Raw genomic sequence first — 27,128 nt, 5'->3', positions numbered from 1 at the left:
GAAGTGAGTTTTCAGTGTGGTTTTAGCTGTGAATATCTTTGTAAACAGGTTATAAAGACTGTCTTGCGTTCACCCCAACCACGGTGTCCTGGGGATCTAATTTCCACAATCTGCAGCTTATTCTTGCTTATGCTACCATGACAAGATCCCTAGAAGAACCTCCATCTTGCCTTTCTTTCTTCTGAAGCACAAGTGACTTCAGTTTCAAACCTCAGGTCTCTGGACCAAAATGGTCAAAACTTTTCAGCTCCTGGATCCTTTCAGAGTCAGGTATAAGACACACAGGGTTGGTTCCCAATGGATCTTCAGCATCAGGTGAGTCTCTGGAACAGGTGGACTGGGTTTTGTGTCTTCCTTATCCTGGGTGATCGCTCTAACCCAGTGGTTCCCCAACTTTTTACGAAGGTAACCCATGACTGTGTTTTCTCTTTTTTTGTGACCCACCTCCTCTGCTGCTGCCCCCTCCTAGCCCGATGAAGGGGACATGTTGAACCTCATTAGATTTCTTTTGGCCCAATCCTCCAGTTTGTTTAGGTCACTGTATCCTATCCCTACCTTCCAGGGTATCTACCACTCCCCCAGCTTAGTGTCATCTGCAAACTTGCTGAGGGTGCAATCTACCCCATCCTCCAGATCATTAATGAAGATGTTGAACAAAACCAGCCCCAGGACCGACCCCTGGGGAACTCCGCTTGTGACCGGCTGCCAGCTAGACATGGAACCATTGATCACTACTCGTTGAGCCCTATGCTGTAGCCAGTTCTCTATCCCTTTTATAGTCCATTCATCCAACCGATACTTCTTTAACTTGCTGATAAGAATATTGTGAGAGACTGTATCAAAAGCTTTGGAAAAGTGAAGGTATATCACGTCCACCGCTTTCCCCACATCCACAGAGCCAGTCACTTCTTCATAGAAAGTAATCAGGTGGGTCAGGCATGACTTTCCCTTGGTGAATCCGTGTTGACTGTTCCTGATCACCTTCCTCTCTTCCAAGTGCCTTAAAATGGATTCCTTGAGGACCTGCTCCATGATTTTTCCAGGGATTGAAGTGAGGCTGACCGGTCTGTAGTTTCCCGGATCCTCTTTCCTCCCTTTCTTGAAGACGGGCATTATATTTGCTTTTTTCCAGTCCTCAGGGACCTCCCCCTGTTGCCACGAGCTTTCAAAGATAATAGCCAATGGCTCTGAAATCACCTCAGCCAACTCCCTCAGGTGCGTTGCATCTGGCCCCATGGACTTGTGTATGTCCAATCTTTCTAAATAGTCTTGGACCTGTTCCTTCAGCACATCCGGATGTTCATCGGGATGCAAGTGACCATCTTGTGGACAATTATGGAGCAACTCACCCATAAGTGAAAATTGTATCTACCTACCCACCAACCCTTCTACATATTCTCCTGTATATTTGAGCACACGACATAACAGGCACAAATAATTAGAAATTTCATGACATTTCACACAAACATGTTCACATTTTCCTTCCAGGATCTTTTGTCACTCAGAAACAATGTACAATGTTCACAACGGCTTGGTTTTACAATGGAGCAGAGGGGAAGGAGTCGTATTAAAACACAGCGGCTTGACTGCATAGCGGCCTTTGGAGAGCCATATGAGGTGACAATTTTTTATGCATTGGGAAAAGTGGAAGTGGTAAATGATTTACATAGGAAGCCAGATCAAATTCTAAAATGTAAAATGATAAAAAAGTTACATTTCCTCCTCTAAAATAAAGTCCTGTAAGTGAAAATGGACCTTTTGCACTTAAAAATAGTGTTTTCTAATGAAAAAACAGCCAACCCAAAAGTCACGTTTAAACAAACTGGCAGTTTTCACAAAACCAAATTGAAACAATTCTGAGACTTCTCTCCATCTATTTTAATACGTTGGCAGGGCTAATGCTCTAGGTTCTTACAGTGGTATCATCTCGAATTGCTGAGCTGTAATCGCATCTACAAATAACTTTTTAAACTTTTTAAAACTATTTATCCACTTGAAAACAAACTGTCGGAAGGGCAGACCTACTGAGGCTTGTCCACACATGGCTGAGGATCTGACATTCTGCTGAAAGAAGCTGTGCATTGCTGGGGTGTAACCATCTGTATTTAGTACTTTAACCTTCCATAATGGCCAATAAGAATGAGTTAGAAATGGGCAAGTGTACTTTATAATGGGCACTAGAAAAATGAGTCTGATAGGGTTGTATTCTATGTAGACCGATTCTGGGAGTAATTACCTTTTAAGGTAATGGCTAAAGAGACATTATTCCTCTCTATGGCCCAACCAGTGAATCACCATAAACATGCATGCTATGGAGACAGTGGAAGATCTCAGAGAAGAACCATCTTCCACTTTATCAAGCCCTTATCCAGACTCGGTCCTTTCATGTATTTATTGCCTGAGTAGCCCACAGAGCTAGCTTTAGCATTTATTTTATTGAGTAGTAACACAAGAGACCTACAGGTAACCTGTGACACTCTGACTTCAGTAGTTAGTACATGGCTTGAGGCCTATGACCTTTGACACACATAAATGTCCCAACATCACCCCTGAATTTTGGGGAATTGGAAATCGAGTGTTTAAGGGGGAAGCTTGTACATAACGACTCCAGGCAACTATAGGAATATGAGCTAACACCAGCTTTTGGATATTTTAGAATAGAAACACCTGGTTATGGGGAGGAAGGTGATGGTGATGAAGAAGACAATGAGTAACATTTCCGGCTGTTCTGCAAGGGATGGTGTGAATATATGGATGTCCGGATGTTCGTTCTGTATTATCTCTACCTACTTTGCTGGGTTAGAGTGTTTGTGACTTTGCCGAATGCATTAATAAACTATTAAAAACACAGAAAGATACCTGGAGTGTGAGCATGGCAACTGTGCACATTGAGATTCCCAACTGAACAATAATTTTAATAATACTGGGCCTGATCTTGGGACCAGAATCTGTCAAACCTCAGAGTGATAACTGGGAATGCCTAAGGAATCGATATAATGAATACACAATTCATAGATCAGGCTACACCTCCATGGACCTTCTTTGCTTTGTTTACCATGGCCACAATCTTAACTATTTATTTTGCGATCTCTTAATGAATGCAGAGCACCCATCTTTACCGTGGAAGCACCGAGAAGGTCTTGTCCAGGTCAGCTTGTCTAGGAATGAGAAAGAAAACAGAGAGAAAGAAAGGAGCAGGGACTGGCTGCTCACCCGAGGTTCAGGAGAGGGGTAGGGGTGATGGTGGTGGCCGGGGAAGGGGACACGCTGGGAACGGGAGAGGCAGAGGGTGTGAAAGCTGCTGGAAGTGGGGTGAGCCCTCTGTGGTGACTGGCAGGGTAGGGTGTTGGGGGGGAAGATGCAGGGGTTTGTGTGGACATGTCAGCGCCCCTGCCCCAGGGCTGCTGTGATAAAGGCCCTGATTAGTCCAGAGTCCAGATCCTTTAGGCCGTAATATCTGTGAGGATCTGGGCTATAGGAGACTTGGTTCAGTGGAATATTTTACTCTCTCTCTCTCTCTCTCTCACACACACACACACACACACACCCCGAACTGTCCTCATTCCCTCCAACAGGGAGTAACACACACACACACAAACACACACACACACAAACACACACACACACTCTGAGCCATCCTTTTTCTTAGTAGAAATGAAGCATTTCAGCACCGTCAGAATGAAATGTTTTGTTTTGACGTGAAATGTTTCATTTTGATCCTCGGCCTTTTGGCACCAAATGGCCGGAAGACGTCATGTTGCACATTCGTCTGTGAAGGCGACCCAAGTTCAAAACTCTTTTCCAACTCAGGCCGAGAAAGATTTCAATGGAGGCCTTTGATGTCCCACATCAGCTCCCTAAGTGTAACAGCAGCTAACACCTCAGAGGGGTGTTGAATTGTTTCTACCTGAGACCATGTCTACGCTACAAAACTGAATGACCCTAACTGCCTAGCTGCCACTGAAATGACATTGCTTGGGCATGTCTACACTTTGCCCCTTGGGTCGGCGGTGCGCGTTCGCCCCAGAAGTGCTTGTACCGATTGTACTGTCAGTGTGGGGAACTGGAGGATGGCTCCTTAAAACCAGTAATAGTCAACGTCAGCAACACCATGTCTACACTGACACTGCATCGACCTAACAACATCGATCTTGGCTCTACGCCGCTCGTGAAGGTGGAGTTATTGAATTGGCATAGTGGGCCAGTTACATTAGGAAAAACCAAATTTAAGTGTAGACACTTCCCTCGTTATGTTGCTGTTAGCTGCCTTGTGCTGACTTCACTCTGTCGTGTAGACCAGGCCAGCGTATTAAGGGTTATAGCAAATCATTTTAAAAAGCATTTTTTTCCCCGACATCTAGAAAGAGAGTCCAGAGGAAACGTGGATGACGATGTCAGCCTTCACGTATTAGGAAACACTGCTGGCTTACACTCTCTTCTTCACATTACAAACAACCCTTCAAGCTAGAACGGCTTTAGCTAACCTGAGCTTGGAGCAACTTTTGAGCTAGCTGTAAATGTCCTTTTCACTGTTAAGCCCTTCACATTCTAAGTCCATCAAATCTGTTGTCCTGGCTTGGATGGTGGCAGAAGAAAGGATAGAATCTCTGTAATGGAAAATTATAGATTAATTAACAAAGATGGAAGTTTTCTTCATAACTCTTGGTTGTTAAAATTTGCTTCTGCCCTGAAATATAAGGATTTTTTCCCTATACATTTTTGTCCTAGCTGTTATAATATTGGACAATATTCTTCCTATTAAAACAATTCTTTGTCTTTTTTTTTCAGTCCTGCTGAATTATTTTCCACACCAGTAAGTTTCACAGGTAATCAGTATCACACGAAATCGATGCACAGACTGACTGCTGTGATACAAATTACATGAATTGAAGAAGGAAAACCCCACCTCAGTTTTATGCTATAATTTATTGATTATATAGTAGTATTATTTTATTACTTTTTTTGTAATAAACAATAGTGAACAATCAGCAACTTCACATCCCCAAATACTCTTTCCCAGTTCAAACAGCATGTCCAGCATCCCCCAACACCCCCTCTAAATCCTCCCCCTCTAGATCCTCCCCACTCCCCGCCCAGGCAGTGTCCTGTGTTTGGGACCGTGAAGGAGGGTCACCCTAGATAAAGTTGAATTTTAAAGGCACGTTTTCTGTTCCCCTTCCTGGGGTGACTGCACTGGGACCTGGCTCTGGAAGTCTCGATGAGCCACAATTCCAGCTGTGTCCCAGGGGGCAGTTCCAGGAGGGTGGAGGGATTTCCTGCCCGGCCTGGGCAGAGGCAGACATGACCTTTTCGCTCCCCTCACTCTGAAGGCTGGGCCTGGAGCTGTGTCACAAGGCTGTGTGAGCTGGGTACATGCTGGGAAAAGCCCTGAGTGGGGGGACTTAGGCTGGTGCAGAGGGGATGAGAGCTCGCAGGCCCCCAGCCCAGCTCTCTCTCTCCTTCCCCTCTCCACCTCTGGACCTTGTGTACCCAGCTGCAGCTGGGCTGAGTCTCGCCCCGGGGGGCCCAGCCAAGGGACACCCCGTCTCTCTCTCGCTCTATCCAGGGGTCTCTCGCAGGGTCAGGGTCACCCTCCACTGACGGAAGAGGTGCCTGGAGGTTGCGGAGAGTCTCGCTTGCTCAAGTGGGGATGGCTCCGTCAAAGGCAGAGTCGTGCCTGCCAACGTCCTCCGCTCCCGCGGGGTCTGTCCGCCAGCTGCCTTGTCCCTGGAGCGCGGGATGTCCCTCTGCCCCACACGGAGGGAGCCCTCCTTGCTCATTGTACAACAGGGGGGTCACCTAGCCTCCTGCAGAACCAGAGCAAGAGCCTTGTGTCCGGCAAGTGTCAATGGGAGTGGTTCCCCCAGGGCTTTGTCTGTGGGTCTGGGAGCCCAGGAGGGGGTGCCCCTCACTGCCAGGCTGGGGTGGCCGCATGGCCGGAGTGAGACTGCTGTTAGCTCTGCCCTGGGGGGCAGAGAGATGGGGGCAATCAGAATCTCCTGACATGATGGGGGATCTCATGTCCCCTTGACTCTCACCTCTCAGCTGTTGGTTCAATTTCAGATTTTACTTTTTTTTTTAACTCTTTATTTCGAGTTTTAAATCTTATTTTTCATATTTTTCAACTTTTATTTACTGTGTTTCTTTTATATTCTGCTCAGTCCACACAACCAGCCAGCCCCACCTTCACCCCGTCCCTCTGACCACCCAACCAGCCGCCCCGTCTCCACCGCCTCCCTCTGACCACCCCGTGAACCTCTGGGCTTTGTCACATCAACTTATTCTGGCCTCTCCTCACACCAGCCCTCTGACACCCCCCCCCGCCCCACCAGCCAGCCCCTTCTGTCAGCCCCCTGTCCCCCCCACCAGCCAGCCCCTCCCCCGACAAGCCTCCAGTAATACCCGTGGCCACCCCTGACAGCCCCTCCACTCATACCTCTGGCCCCCCCCACTCTAGGCTGCCCCCTCCAGCCAGCCCCACCTCCACCCCCTAGTCAGGCCAGCCCAGCCGGCCTAGCCAGGCCCCTTAGCCCCACAATCTGGCCAGTCCTTCCAGCCAAGCCCCTCATTGTCCCAGCAATGAAATATTGTCTGAAATATTGTCCCACACCAGCAAGACCCCTCGCCTCACTTTTGCCAGCCCCCTCGCTCCCCCAGCCGCTGCAGCCTGACCCCTTGCCTCCCGCTCTGGCCTGCCCCATAGCTGGGCCTCTCCCCCCACCCCTCTGCACACTCCAGCTGACCCCTCCAGCCAGACCCTTCACCCCCCTCACTCTGGCCGGTCCCGGCTGCCAAGCCCCTTTCCTGCCTCCCCTCCTCCAACTCCCTCGCCAGATCTTTCATCCACCCCCCCCCCCCCCGTGCACACAATCTGGCCAAGCTTTCCAACCAGACCCCTCGCCCCCCACCCCACTGCATCCAGCACCTGCCCGACCCCCCACAGCCAGACCCCTCGCACTGATAAAACAGGACTAGAGTCCTTCGCTTGCTTGCTTGCTTTTTTTCCTAACCCTAACCTCACTCCTCATCTCCCCAGCCAGGTTGTATCTGTTGGGTGAGGGAGTCGGCAGGACTGTAGTCCGCTTCCCCTCCCCCTGCGCACCCAGCCCCCTGCTGGGGTGGGGCTGATGGGGTCTTCCCGAGCAGTGGGACTGGGAATGCGAACACCTGGAGGTATCTAGGGAAGTTTCCCTCTCCCAGAGCTATTGTCTCAGGCTCTGGGCAGACTCAGGCAGACTGGGCTGTAGTGGCTGAACTCAGGGCAGATCCCCCCCACCCTTCACACAAGCTGGTGCTTCAGACTGTGGTGGTGCAGCATGAGGTGCTGACCCCTGTCAGATCCGGGCACTGGACTCTGCCTGTTCCCACAGGAACATCGGAGTTGCCAATTTCTGTTTGAAGAAAATGTGACGAGTATTTCACCCAGATCTACAAACATCCAGTAGGAGCTCAAATAAACTGAGTCATTCACAACCCTTATTTACACCATCCATTGTGAATTATTCCTCCAGTTCCAGGTCTTCTCCCCCAGGTTACAGTTCGGGCAAATGAGGCAAGGAGAGCTGGGATAATTCAGTTGTGTAGCTGGGCTTAAATCACTAGGACGCCAAGTGTCTTGAGCTCCTCTCTATAACCCCTGCTGCTTGGCTGCCCTTGTTATCATTGTAGGCTGGGATTGTCAAGGCAGTCTAAGGGAGTTAGGCCCCCAAAATGTGCATGCCTTACTCTCCCTTAGGCTCCTTTGCAAATCCCAGCCTTCATAGTTATGAAAGTCAAGAGAAGCCCAGGCCTTGGAAGATGCCAAGAGAGACCCGGGGCCAGAATTACAAAAGGGTTTAGGCATCTAACGAAGCTGATAGTTGCCTAGTGGGATTTGCAGTAACACTTCAGCAAGTTAGGTGCCTAACTCCTATTGGATGTCCATGGGACTTAGCTACATGGCTCATTTAGGAGCGTTGATACATCCCAGTGCATCCCTGTCTCCATCTTTAGGTTCCCAAATCACCCGGTAATCCTGACCCACTGAAATCACAGAAGGTGGAGTCAGGAAATCCTAGGGCCAGGCAGGGGGGTCAGACTAGAGGAGCAGAACGGCCCCTTTTGGCTTTAAAATTAATGAGTCTATGAAGTTTTGCCTCTGGGCCTCTGCTTCTGAGCTGTTCAGGACTCTTCAGAGTGAGTCCCACAAGCCCTTAGGAAATAGACATGGGTAAATCACCTTCCCGCAGCATCGCTCCTTTAATGCCAGTGACGCTCAAAGCCAGCTACACACTGCTCAGCTGCAGAGAACAACCGGTCTGAGTCTAGTTCTGTCAGGTCATGCTCAGAGTGAGGAGTGAGATGACGATTACACACTTGTGTCTTTGGCATCTAGATCGATAGATAGATAATGACCGAAGAATCCTGGAGGTGGACGACTGAATCCATCACCTGTTGGGGAAAAATCCATAGCGGCCAGTACAGTAAGTGTGCTATGTCAATTAAATATATGTGTGAGGATTAGCATACAAGGGAAATTTAAAGAACACAGATCAGATTTCCTGTCAGAACTCATTTAAGCATTTTGCTATTAAGTTACTCAAACAATCAGAGATAGTCAGAAGAAAAAAAACTCCTTCTGTACAAAATGTGAATTTTTCATCAGAAACCCCACACCCATTTTTTTTTTTTTCAGCTTTAGGCAGCTGAAAGCATCCAGGTGAAATTTGTAGACTTTAAAAGAAAACCAAACAAGATTGCTTTTTCAGTGTTCAGCTTTCCAACAAAACAACAGATTTTCAAGGAAAGCAGATACATTGTGTGAAAAATGTTGGTTTGCTAAAAACCCAATTTTCCATCCAAAAGAGCAACCAATCAACCAAACACCCAAAATTCAACTGAAATTGTCCAATGAGATTTAAACTTTAAACAAGGATGGGAAACTTTAACATTGTCTAATAACATCGTAACTGAAAACCCACTGATTCTGTTGCCTCTGCTTTGATTGCTGTAAAACTGTGTGAATGGCAAAGGATGTTTTCCATGGATTAGGACTTTTGAACCCAGTTTCAGAGTTCAGTCCAGCAGCCAAATCTATCTATCCTGACATGGAGCTTAGATAGACAAGGAGGAGGTCAATGGTGTTAGAAATAACCAAACAGGTTGTCCCTGGGATGGACTGGGCAGACAGAACCCTTTATTGTCTGCTCGTTCCACCTCGACACCGCGAGTGAGCAACTAGGGGGTGACTTTACAATCCTTTTACCCATAACAGTATGTAAATGTAAACATTTCCAGCAACTCCCCGTAGATAACACGACTCTAACTAGAACTCACACAATTACCAGAAACAAGGTTTGCTTGTGCCATGACCCCGTTCCCTGTAGCTTAGGCCTGGCCATTTGTCCAGCTTTAACTCTTCACTCTCCTACAAATGGGACTAGAAACCTCTTTGTCTAGCACCATAGCCAGGCTCCATCACTGCTGGCAGCTGAGCACAAATATTGTAACTAGGTGCACAGAATAGACACATCATAAGGCACAGCCCATCCCCCAAAGAGCTTAGAGTCCTAGTAGACAAGGCAGAGGAGGGGAGAGAGGGAAGGAGAGTCCCAGGGAGGACAAGTGACTGGCCCAAGGTCACACAGCAGGTCAGTGGCAGAGCCAAGAACAGACCCCGGGTCTCCTGACTGCCACTGACCCTCACTGCACAGACATAAAGTCACAAAGGGAAATGATACAACACAGCAGTAACTGAGCTGTGCTACTAACCCATCGTGACATCGCTATGTAAACCTGGGTGGCGCTGGGGGCCATAAATCAATGTGTGACCTGTCTGCAGGCTGTCTGTGTGGTGTTGGGGTAGAATCAATACAGCAGAGCTGCCATGTAGGATGCTGGGTGTGTCTATGTCGTATTTCCCCTGGCAATGGGGCTCAGGTTGGGCTCGTGTTTTAGAATTTCAGTTCCAGGCCCAACCTTCCAGCCTGCTTTTGGTCACAATAGAGGGACTTTCTTTCTCTGGTAGGAATGTAGGATTCAGCTTGTATTTCGTTCCATCTTCTGACAAGCCAGGTCCTGGCTCAGATCTTCACAGGTGTGAACTGACCCAGCTTCCAAGACCTGTGCGGATTGACATCAGTGGGATAACGCACCGGACTAGTCGTCTCATTCTCTGCAGCGAGGAGCCCTCACCGCCCCTGCTCAGTGGGTGTGACTCTAATCCTCACCGTTGCCCTTCTCCTTCCCTCCGCAGGCAGGACACAAGGTGCTGAGGAAGAAAATGTCCAACCAAACCACCATGACTGAATTTCTTCTCCTGGGATTCTCTGAGGTGTGGGAGCTGCAGATTTTGCACGTTGTGGTGTTTCTAGTGATTTACCTGGCAGCCTTGATGGGGAACCTTCTTATCATCACAGTCATAGCCCTCGACCGCCACCTTCACACCTCCATGTACTTCTTCCTGATCAATCTGTCCATCTTAGACATTGGCTCCATCTCTGTCACCATCCCCAAATCCATGGCCAATTCCCTCATGAACACCAGGTCCATTTCTTACGCTGGATGTGTCACCCAAGTCTTTTTCCTCCTCTTCTTGATGGGAACAGATTTTTTCCTTCTCACCGTCATGGCGTACGACCGATACGTCGCCATCTGCCAGCCGCTGCACTACGAGAGAGTGATGAACAGGGGAGCTTGTGTCCAAATGGCAGCTAGTGCCTGGGCCAGCGGTGTTCTCATTTCTGCCCTGCACACTGGGAACACATTTGCAGTATCCTTCTGCAGAGGCAACAAGGTGGATCAGTTCTTCTGTGACATTCCCCAGTTACTCAAGCTCACCTGCTCTGACTCCTACCTCACTGAAATGGGGGTCATTCTCTTTAGTGCGGGCTTAGTCTTATGCTGCTTTGTTTTTATAATTGTGTCGTATGTTCAGATCATCAGCACAGTGCTGAGAATCCCCTCTGAGCAGGGCCGGCATAAAGCCTTCTCCACCTGCCTGCCTCACCTCACTGTGCTTTCCTTGCTAGTTTGCACTGGCAGCTTTGCCTACCTGAAACCCCTCTCCAGCACGACGTCATGGCTGGATCTCGTGGTGGCTGTTTTCTATTCCGTGCTGCCTCCAGTGATGAATCCCATCATCTATAGCATGAGAAACAAGGAGATCAAAGCTGCCCTGAGGAAACTGACAGGGTGGAGGTTATCCACTAAGGATTAAACGTTCATTTTCCTCCCTTGAGTGTGATTTCATTCTGTGTCTGTATAGAAATGTAATCAATAGGTGACATTAATGTCTCTGTGAGAACATACTTTGCAATCTCTTTACATTCAAAGGGGGTATTTACACTGACAAAACTGCAGACAAACTCAAGTCAGTGGAGTTACTGTAGATTTACACAAGTGTAAATAAAATCAGAATCTATTTATCTATCTGCATGTCTATCTTAGGTTTTTGTACTGCCACCCATCCCCAGGCTATCTGAACACCTTCCACATAGAATCAGTAGCCAGATCAAAGTCTAGTGGACCGCAGGAGATCTCTGAATCTTCTCCTTTTGGGTGTGTAACCTCTGCTTGAGGTCTGATGGCTGTTGGTTTAGTGTTTGCTCATGTAACTCAGTGGGATATGACGGTATGAAATGTCATGTCTCTGGATTTATTGGCAAACTGACGGGACAAGGCCGCTCTTTCTCAATGGCAGCATGTTGTGCTGTATTCCAGACAGCTGCCCTGCCTGGGACAGTTGTTTGACATCTTGCTGAAGGACCACCACTGACAGCCATCAAGACCAGTCTTTGGGGTCATTGATTTTTATGGTCTCTGAATGATTTCCCTTCCCCCTCCAGGGAAAATGATCCGATAGCAGATAGAACATCACAGTTTGAACCCATGTCACAGAGACAGGGGCCTGGTGAACAGGGCGTTTTTGCTCTGTGCAGGGAGGGTCTGAGTGTAAGGGGACTGTTGGCCCCTTACTGAAACTTAGTGGGTCGTCTTAGTGGGCCATCTCTCAGTACCAAAGGACAGGGGAAGGGAGGGTGGGAAATCAGGGCCAGGAAATGGACAGCCCCCAGGGCCAGTGCAGAAAGGTCAATGTTCCAGATCATCCTGATTGACAGGGCGGGCAGGCCAATGTGGGGGGACTGTCCTCTGTGTGAGCTGGAGCTGCCTGCAAAGAGCGGGGACAAGCGGAGAACAAAGCAGCACCTGAGACACAGGAGCCAGTGGCTGGGAGGTCAGAGAAGAAGCCCAGGGAGCTGAGCTGAGCAGACCCACAGCAGCAGAACCAGAGGGCCAGAAGTGCAGCCCAGAGAGCCAAGCTGAGCTGAGCCACATTGAAGCAGGGCGGGGCTGGAGCTGGGACTGGAGCCGTCTGGAGCCGGGTGCGGTGAGCATCTGGGGAGAGCGAGGGGGATCCTGGGCACAACTGAGAATTGAAGCCAGTTCTCCTGAGTCTCAGACCACTGCCAGGCATGAGATAAATGCCAGTGGAGAGAAAAAATTATAGGGCCTGGGATTGTCAAAAGGGGCTGAAGGGAGCAGATGAAATTCCAGGGGATCTGGGCACCCAAATCCTTTCAGCCCCTTTGAAAATTGCACTCATAATAGAGGGGATGTTTGATCAGCTTTATTTTGGAAAAAAAACATATTTTACAAAAGACAAATCTCTGCCCTGTTGCTTTCCTGCATGTGGAAAAACCCGCAGTGAAGAATACAGGCAAAGAGCTCAGGAGGGGATGGATGCAGGCTGACAATCTGATGGTTCACCATGCCCTGAACAGAGACTTCCATGTACGTGGGTGTGTTGACTTCAGGGGAATTCCCATGCCTTGTGGAAAAGCACTGAAATGCTCTGTGATGTTCTCATTGGCTGCAGAAGTTCAAGGAGTCCATTAGGCCACATTCATCCTCAGTCTAAATCCATGGGCTTTAGTCATCATGGCTGGCTAACTGGCCATCAGGTCCCTAAGTCGCTTTTGAAAATGGGAGCCTTTTAGGGGCAGATTTTTAAAGGTCGTTAGGTATCTAAAAATGCAGATGGGCACCTCAACGGGGTTTTCAAAAGAACTTAGGCACTTAATTCTCCTTTAACTCAATGGGATTTGGGAGCTTAACCTTACATAGGCACTTTTGAAAATCTCACTAGGCACCTAGGAGTCTTCAAACACCTACATGGCTTTTAACAATGACCCTAAGGTCAGGTCTATACTGCAGTATAAGCCTCGGGTTTGAATTTAGGCTCAAGCCTAATCTTTCATCCATCTGCACACAAGTGTTGGGAAACCAGGACTTGGACTCAGGGCCCCAGAACCCCATGGGGTGGAGAGTCCAAATCTGAGTGAATCCAGGAACCAGAGTTCAAGCCCTATTGCTTTGAAGTCTAGATACAACCCCGCACTGGATTTGTAGTCTGGGAGTCCACCAAAAGTATCCCACAATCCCAAGAGCCAATTTCTTTTGTCCACTGGACAGTCCAGTTTGGTTGACCACTCAAGTTTTCCAGATGCACCATGAACATAGGGCTAGAGTGGTCCCGTTTTGGAGGGGCACTAGGAAGTCTGGGATATGGGAGGTTGAATTCAGGCACAGATAATGCACGGTAAATGCTGAAGCCACAGTTTGGGACAGGGTTCGACAGACTAAACCTGGAGCTGCAAGTGAATGTAGATGCTCAAGCCCTAGGTGAACTAACCCAGGGTCTGCTAACTCCAGTTCTACTATCCCTGAGCTTACACTGTAGTGTAGACAGACCCTAAGTGACTATGGCATCTAAATTCCATGTTCATTGAAAGTTACTCTTAGGTTTTCCCTTCACAAGGAAGGTTCATATTTCATGCATAAGCCGGTGATGAAAATGAGAAGTTTCAGATTGTGATTTGCTTTGGAGAGGTAATGCATGCACAGATGTGAAATGAGACCCTTGGTATCACAAAACCCCAAGGGGAGGATGTAGGCAGAGTGTAAAAAAAAAATAAAAAATCCCAGGACGAAGGTAACTAGACAAAACTGCAGTTGAAGAGATGGGCCTGATTCACCTCTGCACATCAGGACAATTTCTCTTCTGCTCTTGCTCTCACACATGTCAAGCCCCACCTCTTCCTCGTTTACTCTCCCATTTAAATTATCCTTAATTTAAAGATAATTAATTTAATTTATATTTACTCCTGTCATTCGAAACATAGGAACACTCATTAGATAGATTCATAGATAGATAGATAGACAGAGTGTAATGTTGTTGTAATATCTAACAGTTTTGAGAATGTATGAATAACCAATATAGAGCGTACCAAGTATACCTTACTCCTGATTCTGTGCCTACACTTCACATTCTTGAGTGACATGGAAAATTTCTTGGAGCCTAGTAATTTTTAATTCTTGTTTGTCTAGATGTTGGATGTTGATGTGTGTGAAAGGTGCATTTGCTCTGTTCTTCCTCCATTTGCTTTAATATAATACAAATGAAAACCCTAAAGAAAAGACAGGTCTGTCTGTTCCACTTTGGATAAATGATGAAAGAGTCATTTGGCCAGAGGGAGAGAGGGGAAAGAAAGAAAGAAAGAAAGAGCAAATGACTCTAGGCCTGTTCAATAGTGCGAGGGGTCTGGCTGTGGGTGTCGGGCAGGTGCTGGATGCAGTGGAGTGGGGGACAAGGGTTCTGGCTGCAGGGGGTGTGGCTAGAGTGTGTCGGGGGACAAGGGGTCCAGCAGGAGGGACTGGCCAGACTGAGAGGGAGGGGACTCAGCTGGGAGTGACTGGCCAGTATAGGGAGTGCATGGTCTGGTTGCAGGGGCTGACAAAGTGGAGGGGCAGGGGTCTGGCTGGTGTGGGGGGATAATGAGGGGCTTGGCTGGAAGTACTGGCCAGATTGTGGGGCTGAGGGGCCTGGCTAGGTAGGCTGGTCTGGTCTGGTCTGGTCTGATTGGGGGGTGGAGATGGGTCTGGCTGGAGAAGGCCAGCCTAGAATGCGGGGAGCCAGGGATCTGGTGGGAGGGGCTGGCAGGTGGTGGCGGGGATGTCAGAGGGCCTGATGGGAGCGGGGGCCAGAATATAAAAGAAATATGAAGTAAAAAAAAATATTTTTTTAAAGAGTTTTGAAATATATATACACTAAAGTTTAAAACTTAAAATACATAGTAAAATACAGAATTTTAAAAAGAGTGAAATCTTCAACTGAACCAACCCCTGCCAGGTGTGTCAATGGGACGTGAGCTCCCCCATCACACGTCAGGACCTTCCAAGTCCCCCCAGGACGGGGCTAATAGCAGTCTCACTCCGGCCATGTGGCCACCCCAGCCTGGGAGTGAGGGGCGCCCCCTCCTGGGCTCCCAGACCCACAGACAAAGCCCGGGGGAACCACTCCCGTTTACACTTGCCGGACACAAGGCTCTTGCTCTTGTTGTACAGGAGGCTGGGTGACCCCCCTGTTGTACAATGAGCAATGAGGGCTCCCTCCGTGTGGGGCAGAGGGACACCCCGCACTCCAGGGATGAGGCAGCTGGCGGACAGACCCCGCGGGAGCGGAGGATGTTGGCAGGCACGACTCTGCCTTTGACGGAGCCATCCCCACTTGAGCAAGCGAGACTCTCCGCAACCTCCAGGCACCTCTTCCGTCAGTGGAGGGTGACCCTGACCCTGCGAGAGACCCCTGGATAGAGCGAGAGAGAGACGGGGTGTCCCTTGGCTGGGCCCCCCGGGGCGAGACTCAGCCCAGCTGCAGCTGGGTACACAAGGTCCAGAGGTGGAGAGGGGAAGGAGAGAGAGAGCTGGGCTGGGGGCCTGCGAGCTCTCATCCCCTCTGTACCAGCCTGAGTCCCCCCACTCAGGGCTTTTCCCAGCATGTACCCAGCTCACACAGCCTTGTGACACAGCTCCAGGCCCAGCCTTCAGCATGAGGGGAGTGAAAAGGGCACGTTTGCCTCTGCCCAGGCCAGGCAGGAAATCCCTCCACCCTCCTGGGTCTGCCCCCTGGGGACACAGCTGGAATTGTGGCTCATCGAGACTTCCAGAGCCTCACACCAGGAAAGGGAATAGAAAATGTGTCCTTATAATTCAACTTTATCTAACTGGCCGGGCCACGCAAGGCCCTGCACTCAGTGTGCTGGCATTTCTCCGTCTGTCTGTGTTTATTTAGCATGGGGACATTTGAAAATCGCAACCAAGCAGATTCCAGAATGTCAGGAAATGTTCTAGATCTTTGCGTTTTAGTTTAGTTTTGCCCTGTCAATTTCCTGGTTTACAGTGCTTCATTTGGGGTTAATTACAACTTCCTTCTACTGTAGTTTACTCTGAATTACTGATGCATGAAATCAACTTTTACTGCATCATAATGTTGGGTGTAACTGGGAATACTCTCAAGGTTAGCACAGGTTATTTTGTCATGGAATAACACAGAGGCTGAATCTCTGCTTTAAATGCAAAATGGATCTGAGCCTTACATATAGATCTGCAATTGTTTCTTCATTGGCAGTTGGCTGCCTGGTTTAGTTTTATGCGTTACTGAACAAAAATAATATTAAATTTAGCAAGTAAATTTGGTATTTGAAAAAGTGTTGAAATACCTTCCTGGAGAACAGAGATAGGTCAGCACTGAGTGCTGGGAAAATCTCATGCTAAAAGGGGAAATTTGACTCGTATAGTTGAAAGGTAACTGGTATTGGGGAGGATTTGCATTTAAATGAAATTGACAGTTAGGGTGAAATGAAATAGAAATACAAGGGCCTAGAACATTTCCTGACATTCTGGAATCTGGACGGACATGATTTTCAAAAGTTAGTGTGTTAGATAAACACAGACAGACAGAGAAATGCCAGCACACTGAGTGCAGGGCCTCAGGCAATTTCTGTTTGAAGAAAATGTGACGAGTAGTTCACCCAGATCTATGAAAATCCAGTAAGAGCTCAAACAAAACTGAGGCATGCATAAGCTGTTATTACACCATCCTTCTTCCTGAATTATTCCTCCAGTGCCCCGTCTTCTCCCCCAGGTTACAGTTCGGGCAAATGAGGCACGGAGAGCTGGGATAATTCAGTTGCGTAGCTGGGCTTAGATCACAAGAGCTCCAGGTGACTTCACTTCCTCTCTATAACCCCTGCTGCCTGGCTGCCCTTGTTATCGTTGTAGGCTGGGATTGTCAAGGCAGTCTAAGGGAGTTAGGCCCCCAAGACGTGCATGCCTTATTCTCCCTTAGGCTCCTTTGCAAATCCCAGCCTTCATAGTTCTGAAAGTCAAGCAAAATCCAGGCCTTGGAAGATGCCAAGATAGACCAAGGGTCAGAATTACAAAGGGGTTTAGGCATCTAGCGAAGCTGATAGCGGTCTTGTGGGATTTGCACTAACACCTCAGCATCTTAATCATGATCATCCCTTCTATGCTGATCCCTGTGTCCTACAGTAGAATCATTTCCACCAACCTGAAAATCACATCAGCCCAGCAGAGACACAAAGCGTTCTCCACCTGTTCGTCCCACCTCATTGTCATCGCCCTGTTCTACGGCTCTGCCACTGCCATGTATCTGTGACCCACGTCCAGCTACGCCCATGAAAGGGATAAATTCCTGGCCCTCTTTTACTCTGTGGTGACCCCGACACTGAACCCATCATCTACAGCCTGAGAAGCAAAGATATCAAGAAAGCCCTGAGGAGTCTGATACTTCGAAAGTCTTTAAGCCTGTAAACGTGCCTTTCTGGGGGCAGCGTCGGGGTTCCCCCTCTGAGTCCTTTCTAGAGGGGGACTGGTCTTCCTGGCTCTCCCCTGCCAGGAGATCGCCTAGTTTTTCGCCCCAGCCCTAGGCAGGGCGGGCGAGCCAACAGTCTAGTGCCCAGCCCGTAGGCAGGGCTGGTGAGGCAACAAATAGTCTTGTCTCTGGGACGGTGAGGAGGGTAAGGTTCTCCCGGGGTGGTTCAGGAAGGGGGAAGAGGAATGCAGGCCCACCCGTCTCCACTGCGTCCCAGCCCAGGGCCCTAGCAGTGGCAGGGGTGCCTGCCACTGAATTGGCGGGGCTCTGGCCACAACACGCCAACCGGGTTACCCCGTACTCGCCTCCGTTCAGGGCTGCCCCTGGGCTTCTTCCTCCCCGTCCCCACCGGTACCTGATTCCCCCAGGTCACCGGGATGTGGTAGTCCCATCAGGCCCTCCTCATCCACCAGCGGCAGCTCCAGTAGTTCCATGGGCTCCTCTTCAGAGGGGAGTTTCTCCAGGTCCTCCAGCCCCCAGGCCACCAGTAGGGGTGGTAGGTTCTCCAGGTCCCAGGCTCGGTACTGCTCAGGTCTCTCCTCCTCTGGTTCCCTGGCCACAGGCAGCCTGGGCGGGCCCTCCTCTGGCTCCCAGGCAGTAGGTGATACAGGTGGGCTCCCCTCCGACTCCCAGGCAGCGGGGAACTCAGGTAGGTTCTCCACCAGTCCCCAGTCTGGGATTAAGACGGGCCTTTCCCCTTCAGCGTGGACCTCGGGCCTGGTTCTAGCATGGAGCCTCCAGGGAGAGGCATCCTTCTCCCTCGGCCATCCCCACCTCACTGAGCTCGTGGGCAGGGGTTTTAAAGGCCTGGCCCCTCCTCCCTGCTTCCGGTCAGGTGGTGTCCGCCCGGCTTCTAAAGGCCTGGCCCCGCCCCCCTGCTTCCGGCCAGGTGATCCTCTTCTGGGCTCTAGCAGCCACGGGGGGGTTGATTCTCCCTCTGGGTCTCTCTCAGAAGGGAACCATCCCTCCCGGCTACAAAGCCCAAACTGCAAGCAGCCAGCCACCGCTTAGCTGGGGCCTGATTCTGACGTCAGGTATTTTGATTGGACACTGCTGTGGTGAGGCTTCTTTATTCTGCAGAAGAGAAGAGTGAGGGGGGATTTGATAGCAGCCTTTAACTACCTGAAAGGGGGTTCCAGGGAGGATGGGGCTAGGCTGTTCTCAGTGGTGGCAGATGACAGAACAAGGAGCAACGGTCTCAAGTTGCAGTGGGGGAGATCTAGGTTGGACATTAGGAAAGCCTTTTTCCCTAGAATGGTGGTGAAGCACTGGAATGGGTTCTCTTGGGAGGTGGTGGAATCTCCATCCTCAGAGGTTTTTAAGGCTGGCTTGACAAAGCCCTGGCTGGGATGATTTAGTTGGGGTTGGTCCTTCTTTGAGGAGGAGAAGGGCCTGGTGGTGGAGAAGGGCCTGGCGGTGGGGGGCATCTATGTCCCTCTGGAGTCTCTGGAGGACCTGGGCGTATGGGTGGTGGTCACCTCTATCCCGCCCTTCCTCCCCAATACCACCTGTCTGCCACTCCTCTCTACCCTGGGGAAACCCCTGTCCATCATCAGCCTCATTCCACTTAGCTGCAAGGACCCTGCCCTCTGCCACGTCCTGTCATTGCACCAGCAGGTGCAGCTCCAGCTGCTGCTGGAGGCGCATGTTGGGGAGACACTCGAGGGGTCATTTCTGGTGCCCTACCACGGGGCCCAGTACTGGGTCCCCTACTCCACGGGGGAGAATTGGTGCTAACTCTGCTGGGGGATGGGGCGCATCCAGAGGGACTGCCTCCTGGCCCGGCATGGAGGGATGCCTGGGACCCCCTGCAACGTAGTGCAGTGAGAGCGCCAGCCCGGTCATCACTGGCACCCCTAGCCGCCCAGTGCTCATTGCCACCCCTCCTCTTCCATTGCCTGACGTCACCTTTGCTCAGGTCCCGGGGATGCACAAGAAGGAGGGTTCTTGGCCTGGCCCAGCTGACCCAGACTACAGAGCTACCCCAAGTGAGCCGGGCTGGAGACACTGGGCACTTGCTGGAAGCTGTGTGTAGGGAGACTTCTCAGCAAAACTATGTGCAGTGGGACATCACTTTCGGACTGAGGGGTAGATGGCAAGAAAGGGCGGTGGTGTGGGGGTTCCTTGGGGACTGTGGTCATTGTTTCATTTATTGAGGTATCCCACTTCTTGGCGCAGAAGAACAATCATTCTCGTGGCTATACCCACGTGCTTCCTGAATGGTGGACACAATAATTTGTTGGAGGATTGGTGGTCCTCAGTTGTTGTGTTGTGACACACAGCTGTGTACACACTAACAATGGCTTGAATAAGCGGCCCTGTAGAAAAGTTAACCTGTCTGATTACCACCACTGCACAGAAGGGCTTGAAAGGGGACCAGGTTGACAAAGCCACAGGATCTCAGACCTGTGTTAAATCACTCATGAGGACAGGCCTGCAGGATTGGAGAAAGAGTTCCCCCCAGGTCCAGTCTGCAGCAGGAGCAAGCAATAATGTGTTAAACAGGAGAGTCCAAGAGAGGCCGAGGTGCTGGGGAACTCTCCCTTGGACAGGACTGTGGGGCTTTAGCTGAGGTTTCTGGGACAGGGAGATGCCTGTCTGCGTTTTGTGACCCAGCTCTGTTCAAGGAAACCAGACCTGTGTGCATTCGGTAAATAAACAAATCACATTAGAAAACACCCTGACTCCAAAGCACCATCTCTGCTCCACTGAGAAAGTCACCTACGAGCTGCCAGATTTCCTACTGTTCAACATAGGAAAACACACTCACACATGTATGTAAAGAGAGAGAGAGAGACCCAGCCAGGTGACCATTTTATGCAAAAAAAATAAAGAAGTTTGAAAATCTTTAAAAGGTTGAAGTATAGTTAGCAGTCACACAATTATCCTGTCAAAGAACAAAAGAAAGCAAGAAAGTCCAATCCAGTCTAGTGCAGTCCAGTCCTAGTCTTTGTTACAGCAGAAAATGTAAATGTAAAAAGTAAATACTGGGTGAAATTTCCACGCAATGTGGTTAATTTCATTTAATTGATTTCCTTTTTTCTTAGGTTAAAACAATGTTGATTCTCACTCTCTTGCTTTCTCTTTCTGTGTCTGTCTCTCTTCCCACAACACCAACTCCTGCTTTGAAGAGAAAACCCATTCACAACTCTGCAGTTTGCTTTCACCTACCAAAGAGGCAACAGGTGAACTGCAGTTGCGTTTTGCTCTGTAGTTGAGTATCTTTGACCATGGACTGGATCTACCATTATCCCACCATTTGATATATTTACTAACAAATACACAACCCACACCAGATACTTCTGCTCTGTAACACTAAAGGGTTAAATAAAAACATATTCCATGCCACCAAAACATGTCTATGCGGGGCAGGGAATAGCATAAAACAATAAAAAGTGGGCACGAGCTACGTCAAGAGCAGCATTGTAAAGTGACAGACAGCTCTCAAAACTTCTCGGTGCCTGTGCACTTTCTCCCAGGAATAGCCACATACTAGAGACAGAGAGAGAATTTGTAGCTCCGACTCAGTCTAACTGAAACAAAAGTTAAGAAAACACATTCTGGAGTTTTGTGAAAGGCAGACATTTTCTGACACTTCTTCTCAGGGTCTCCTTCGCCTCTTTGTTCCTCAGGCTGTGTATGAAAGGTTGACCACAGGGGTCAAGACCGTGTCGAAGACAGAGAACACATTGTTCAGCTCTCTCAGTGTGATGATGTTTGGTAATATATAGACCATCATTACAGTCCCTCAAAATACTGCACACACAATGAGGCAATAGGAGCAGGTGAAAAATGCCTTTTGTATCCTAGTGGTGGAAGGAATTCCCAGGATGGAAGATACAATAAAACCGTAGGGTTATGGTTATAATAAAACCATAGGAATATGAGCTTGCAAGGTCTACTGGGCAGCACAGAACATTGCAAGACGGCAGTGCCTAAATCTCTTAAGCCCTTTTCAAATCACAGCCGGATATTTCATTATCCCTTCAACCAAGGAAAATATCCATTGATGCAGAAACCCACCACCTGTAAAGACAGCTCTGGTCATTGTTTCATTTATTGAGGTATCCCACTTCTTGGTGCAGAAGAACAATCATTCTCGTGGCTATACCCACGTGCTTCCTGAATGGTGGACACAATAATTTGGCAACACTGCCAAATACAGAGAGAAAATAACCTCTCAAATGCTACTCAAGATCTCCCTGTTTATGCATCTCAGAATCAGATTAGTCCTTTTGGCCACAGCGTCGCACTGGGGTGATCATGTTCATCTGATTATCCACCGTGACCTCCCAAATCGTTTTCTGAATCACTGCTTCCTGAGATAGAGTCCCCCAGTGTGTAAGCATGGCCTACGTTTTAGGTACATTTTACATGACATGTGGGGAGGGTCACAGTACGGGGGTCAGGCCCCAATGTGGGGTTTGCCTGTGGTCCCACTTAGCCTTAATTTGCACCGTTAGGATGCCATGTACTGGTTGGGGTTATGCCTTCCCCACTTTTTATTGTAGCCTTTCTGCTCCTAACAGCTGATACTGATTTTCTTGAGTTCAAGCAAAGATTTACACAGTTAGGTCACGAGGATTTCATTTCCACCCCTGATGTTGCCTGGAAGCGTCAGATGTCATGGCTGTAGATTCACTGACATTACCCTTATGGTAGAAAAAAGGAAATAATTTCAAACACTTTCTCCTCTTTAGCCCAGACCCCCAGTGGACAACACCCCTCTGCCCATCGGGGTGACCTGACACAGCCCCTGCAGCCAGCCTCAGCTGCCTCTGTAAAATGCCCGTGGAGATTGTTCTGGTTGGGGGTGACCTGAGACAGCCCCCCACAGTGCTGGGCCAGCCCAGGGCCAAGCTGGCTGGAGTGGCTCATGAACATGGGTACCAACCTCTGGGCAGACGGTTACTAGCCAGGGCACAAACCCCAAACTGGCTGCATGTTCTAGAATTAGATTTCACCCACCAAGTCTGAAATGTGAATGCCTCAAGCACTATAACAGCCTTACCATGTAGTGACACACTGTCCCCTTGGGCACCCCGGCCTATCTTGCCACCCAGGCCAGCTTACTTTTGTGATAGATGGTCCCAAGTAATGTAATGAAAATTAAAAATGGTAAGTCTTTCTTCTTGAGCCAAACCATCACTTCCCTCTGCTCCAGGGTGTATTACTAATACTTTTTCCTGGTGTTAAAAACAACTGATATGCCTTTTTATATTTTCCAAATCTGTTCTGTTCCACGTTGTTCTTTCTCAAAGTTTCTCAGGTTTTCTCTGAGGATGAGGACTGAGAGGTCGGACACGGAGTGATCCCTTGGTGATAAGTGTTCGCCCATGGGTGATATTGTAAGAGGTTAGGGCGGAGGTGACCTGGCCTACTAGTGATGGCTGGGCTTGTATCCACAGGTCAAGGATGGCTATGAGGGGGTGGTCAATGAGCAGTTGCTAGAGCCGGGTTCGATGAACAAGAGCGGGGGTCAGAGTCGGAGACCGGAGATCAGAAATCAAGGTGAGGTCTGGAATCAAAGCAGGCCTCAAGTCCGTGTGGTTACCTAGACTTCTTCCTGGGCCACTCTCCAGGGTTAAATAGTGACCATGGGCCAACTACAGCGCCTCAGGGGTCTCTCACTCTGGACCCTTAGGGCGGTACTTCCTGCTGTGCCTAATCTCTGCATTGCTCCTTGGCTGAAGCTCTCCATGGCCCCCTGTTGGTGACAAGGAGCCATCAGCTGGCCCAAGCCCACAAACCTGGGTTCGGTTGTCACGGATCCTTGCAGGAGAGGGTGGTTTTGGTTGTTGTCAATTTCCTGCGTGAGTTCATTTGAGACAAGGGCAGAGAGATGGCAACTACACCTGAATTCTCACTAGGTCTTGAGTGGGGCCGTCTTAAGGCACGGCTACTGTTGAAACATGATAGCGGCACGGCTGCACCACTGTCATATGGACATTCATTGCAGCAAAGGAAGGAATTCTTCTGTCGCTGCCATAAATCCACCTCCCCGAGAGGCGGTACCTAGGCAGATGGAAGAATTCTTTCATCAACCCAGTCGTGTCTACAGCAGGGCTGGGGTCGCGTTATTGACATCGTGCAGGTCACTTTGTTGAGTAGAACAGCCCCGTGTCTGTTTTCCCTTTGACTCCTTACGTGATGGCTACTGTCTCCTTTTTTTCTTCCTTGCCTGAATCTCTGACCTCATGCATGTTGCCCCAGAGAATCCCCCCACAGGTCAGGCTGGGACGAACCAGACTTTACATGCATCACGCTGAGCAGTGACCCAATAGATCAGGTATCAGAGGAGGGACGTCCTTTGAGAGGGGAAGGCTGATTGCTTCAGGATCGTTATTTGCTTTGTCTGTAGGGAAAACCCAGGAACTCCCCTGGCTCAGTTGTTCCAAATGTCGTTCAGCAGTATCAGGAGAGACCCCAGCTTCTTTAGCGAATGATATACACAGAAGGAGGCATCTGCATTTCAGAAACAGCAGAGAAGGAACACATTCCAGGACAGATTGTGGTTCTAGCACCGGCATTTCTCTTTAGTGAGTCTTTAAATTTGAGACGTGATGGAGAGAGTGGAACCTGAATCCAAGAGAAAAAAGAGACCAGCATTCCAAGCTTGAAATATACCTGCATTTCAGGTAAGCATCATTGTCCATGCTTGCGGGAGAGCTCATGCACTTCAACAGTGCTAGTATGTCACTCATTACAGACCCCAGAAATGAGACACTTCTGTATCACCCATGTGACTCACATGTTGGCTAATAAAATGGCCATATCTAAGGAGCATAAAAAAGAAATGTGAAACTGGTCACTGTAACTAAACTCTAGGCTAGCCTGGGAATATTAGCTAGGAAGCACTAGGCTAGCCTGGGAATAGTCATTTCATAACTCCATGTATTAGCAATCTCAACGTTATCAGTTGTTATTAGATAAATTAAAGCTGGAGAAGCTTTCCAAGGTTTTCATTTTGTAGTTCATTCCTTTACATCCTCAATTGATTAATTTTGTTATCCTAAGAAAGTATAAAATCCATGTAACTCAGGATTAATAATCTGATAATGAAAATGTCTGCATCGCTTCATGTTGCCAATGTCTGGTTATGACCTGAAATAGAAGGATTTATTTCCCTTAGACCTTTCTCCCCTAGCTATTATGGTGGTGGTCATTATTTTTATTATTCAAAATAATTCTCTAAGACTTTTCATTCCAATCCTGTTAATGCTTTTCCATGCCAGTGAGATCTACGTGTTAAGTGAATATCACATTCAAGTAGATACAAAAAGTGTCCAACGTGATATAAATTAAACCGGGACAAAATTGAGACTGAGGTTTACAAAAGTACCAAGAATCAGAAGATGGGTGGGCCTTTCAAAAAAGTTTTGTAAGGTTTGGGGTGTCTAACCCACAAGGCACTTTTGAAAATCCCACCTAATTTTCTTATGCTTTAACAGTTCTTTCCCTATTTTGGCTTGTGTTCCTTCTCCTTTGTTGTTAATGTTAATTGTGCACAATGTCTTGTCACCTTAAACCTTTTTAGACTGAAGACTAAAGCAAAATAGGCATTAAACACTCCGCTTTCCCCACCAAGTGGAAGACCTATTACTTTCCTTTGTCTTGCTCCGAAGGTATTTAAAAAAAACACTTCTTATCGCCTTTTATGTCCTTTGCTAGGTGTAACTCATTTTGTACTTTAGCCTTTCTGGTTTTCTCCCTAAGTGTTTCTGCTATTCTTTTGTACTCCTTCTTAGTAATTTGCCCATGTTTCCACTTTTTATAGGCTTCCTTTCTGATTTTCAGGTCATTAAAGAGCTCCTGATGGAGCCATGTTGGCCTCTTGTATTCTTCCTATCTTTCCTTTTTATCACAATAGTTTGCAGTTGTGCCTTTAATATTGTGCCCCCAAGAAATTGCCAGCTTTCCTGAATTCCTTTATCCTGTAGATTTTCTTCCCATGGGACCTTACCTGCCAGTTCTCGGAGTTTGCTAAAGTCTGCTCTTTTTGATGTCCATCATCCTTTTTCTGCAGCTCTCTCTCCTTCATTTGCTTAGAATCATGAAATCTATCATTTCATGTTTCCTCTCACCCAAATTGCCTTCCTCCTGCAGATTCACAACCAATTCCTCCCTGTTGTTCAGAATCAAATCTAAACTGGCTTTCCCCCTGGCTACTTCACCCACTCTCTGCAGAAAAAAATTGTCCCCAATACATTCCAAGAACTCATTGCAAATGTTGTGTTTTGCTGTACTTTTCCAACTGATGTCAGGGTGTTAGTACCAAGCAATGTGGTTTGGATAGTTCTGTTATTTGTTCTAGAAACGCCTCATCCACCTTCTCTTCCTGATTTGGTGGTCCATAGGAGACCCTTGATAACAGCCCTATCATTTGTTTCCTTTCCTACAGATACACCCGATGGTGACAACAGAATGGGGAAATCAAAAGTCCATCTCAGACGTCATCCTCCTCGGATTTGGAAATCTTCCAGAACTACAGATCCTTCTTTTCCTGCTGTTTCTAGTGATCTACATTATGTCTGTGTCTGGGAATATCCTCATTGTTGTGCTAGTTGTGGCTGATCAGCACCTTCACACCCCCATGTACTTCTTCCTGGGGAACTTGTCCTGCTTGGAGACCTGCTACTCCTCCACCATCCTGCCCAGGATGCTGGCCAGTCTCCTGACTGGGGACAGGACCATCTCATTCAGAATGTGCATCCTACAATATTATTCCTTTGCTTTTCTGATAAGTGTTGAGTGTTACCTCTTGTTTGTGATGTCTTACAACCGGTATTTAGTGATATTGAAACCACTGCATTACGCAGCCCTCATGAATAGCAGGTTCTGCCTCCAGCTAGCAGCTGGCTCTTGGATCAGCGGGCTTTCGGCTAGTAGCACATTGACATCCTTGATATCACAGTTAGCGTTTTGTGGCCCCAACGAAGTTGACCATTTTTAGTGTGACATCACCCCAGTAAAAAAGCTGTCCTGCAGTGACACCAGCCTGGTGGACACTGTGACTTTCATTCTGGCTTCAATAATCATCCTGCCCCCATTTCTATTAACCCTGGTGTCCTACGCGTGCATCATCGCCACTATCCTGAGAGTCCCGTCCACCACCGGGAGGCAAAAAGCATTTTCCACCTGCTCCTCTCACCTCATCGTGGTGACACTTTTCTATGGGGCCCTGATCATTGTCTACGTGATGCCAGACACTGACACACTGAGGGTCCTTAACAAAGTGTTCTCTGTCTTCTACACCATTCTCACTCCCATGGTCAACCCCCTCATCTACAGCGTGAGGAACAGAAAGGTGAAGGAGGCCCTAAGAAGAGCTGTCAACTCATTGCTAATTTTCACAGGAATTGAGACAGTTCAAACTAAGGGCTTGTGCTACTGGGGAAAAGCCCGGCATAGCTAG

At 48.5% G+C, this 27,128-nt stretch overlaps 1 protein-coding gene and 1 pseudogene across 1 annotated transcript; both read left to right on the top strand.

Annotated features, from left to right (window-relative positions):
• Positions 1-10,261: 10,261 nt before the first annotated feature.
• Positions 10,262-11,197, top strand: LOC137153444 (olfactory receptor 14A16-like). The gene has a single exon (XM_067548776.1). It carries the CDS (start codon positions 10,262-10,264, stop codon positions 11,195-11,197), a length of 936 nt encoding a protein of 311 aa, XP_067404877.1.
• A 14,926-nt stretch (positions 11,198-26,123) lies between these two features.
• LOC137153396 (olfactory receptor 6B1-like) lies at positions 26,124-27,128 on the top strand (annotated as a pseudogene).

Source organism: Emydura macquarii, unplaced genomic scaffold (genome assembly GCF_026122565.2).
Source record: "Emydura macquarii macquarii isolate MOO-44397 ecotype Brisbane River unplaced genomic scaffold, CSIRO-AGI_Emac_v2 contig_244, whole genome shotgun sequence".
In the NCBI taxonomy this organism is placed as follows: domain Eukaryota; kingdom Metazoa; phylum Chordata; order Testudines; family Chelidae; genus Emydura; species Emydura macquarii.
This window is presented reverse-complemented; position numbering and strand designations above follow the sequence as displayed.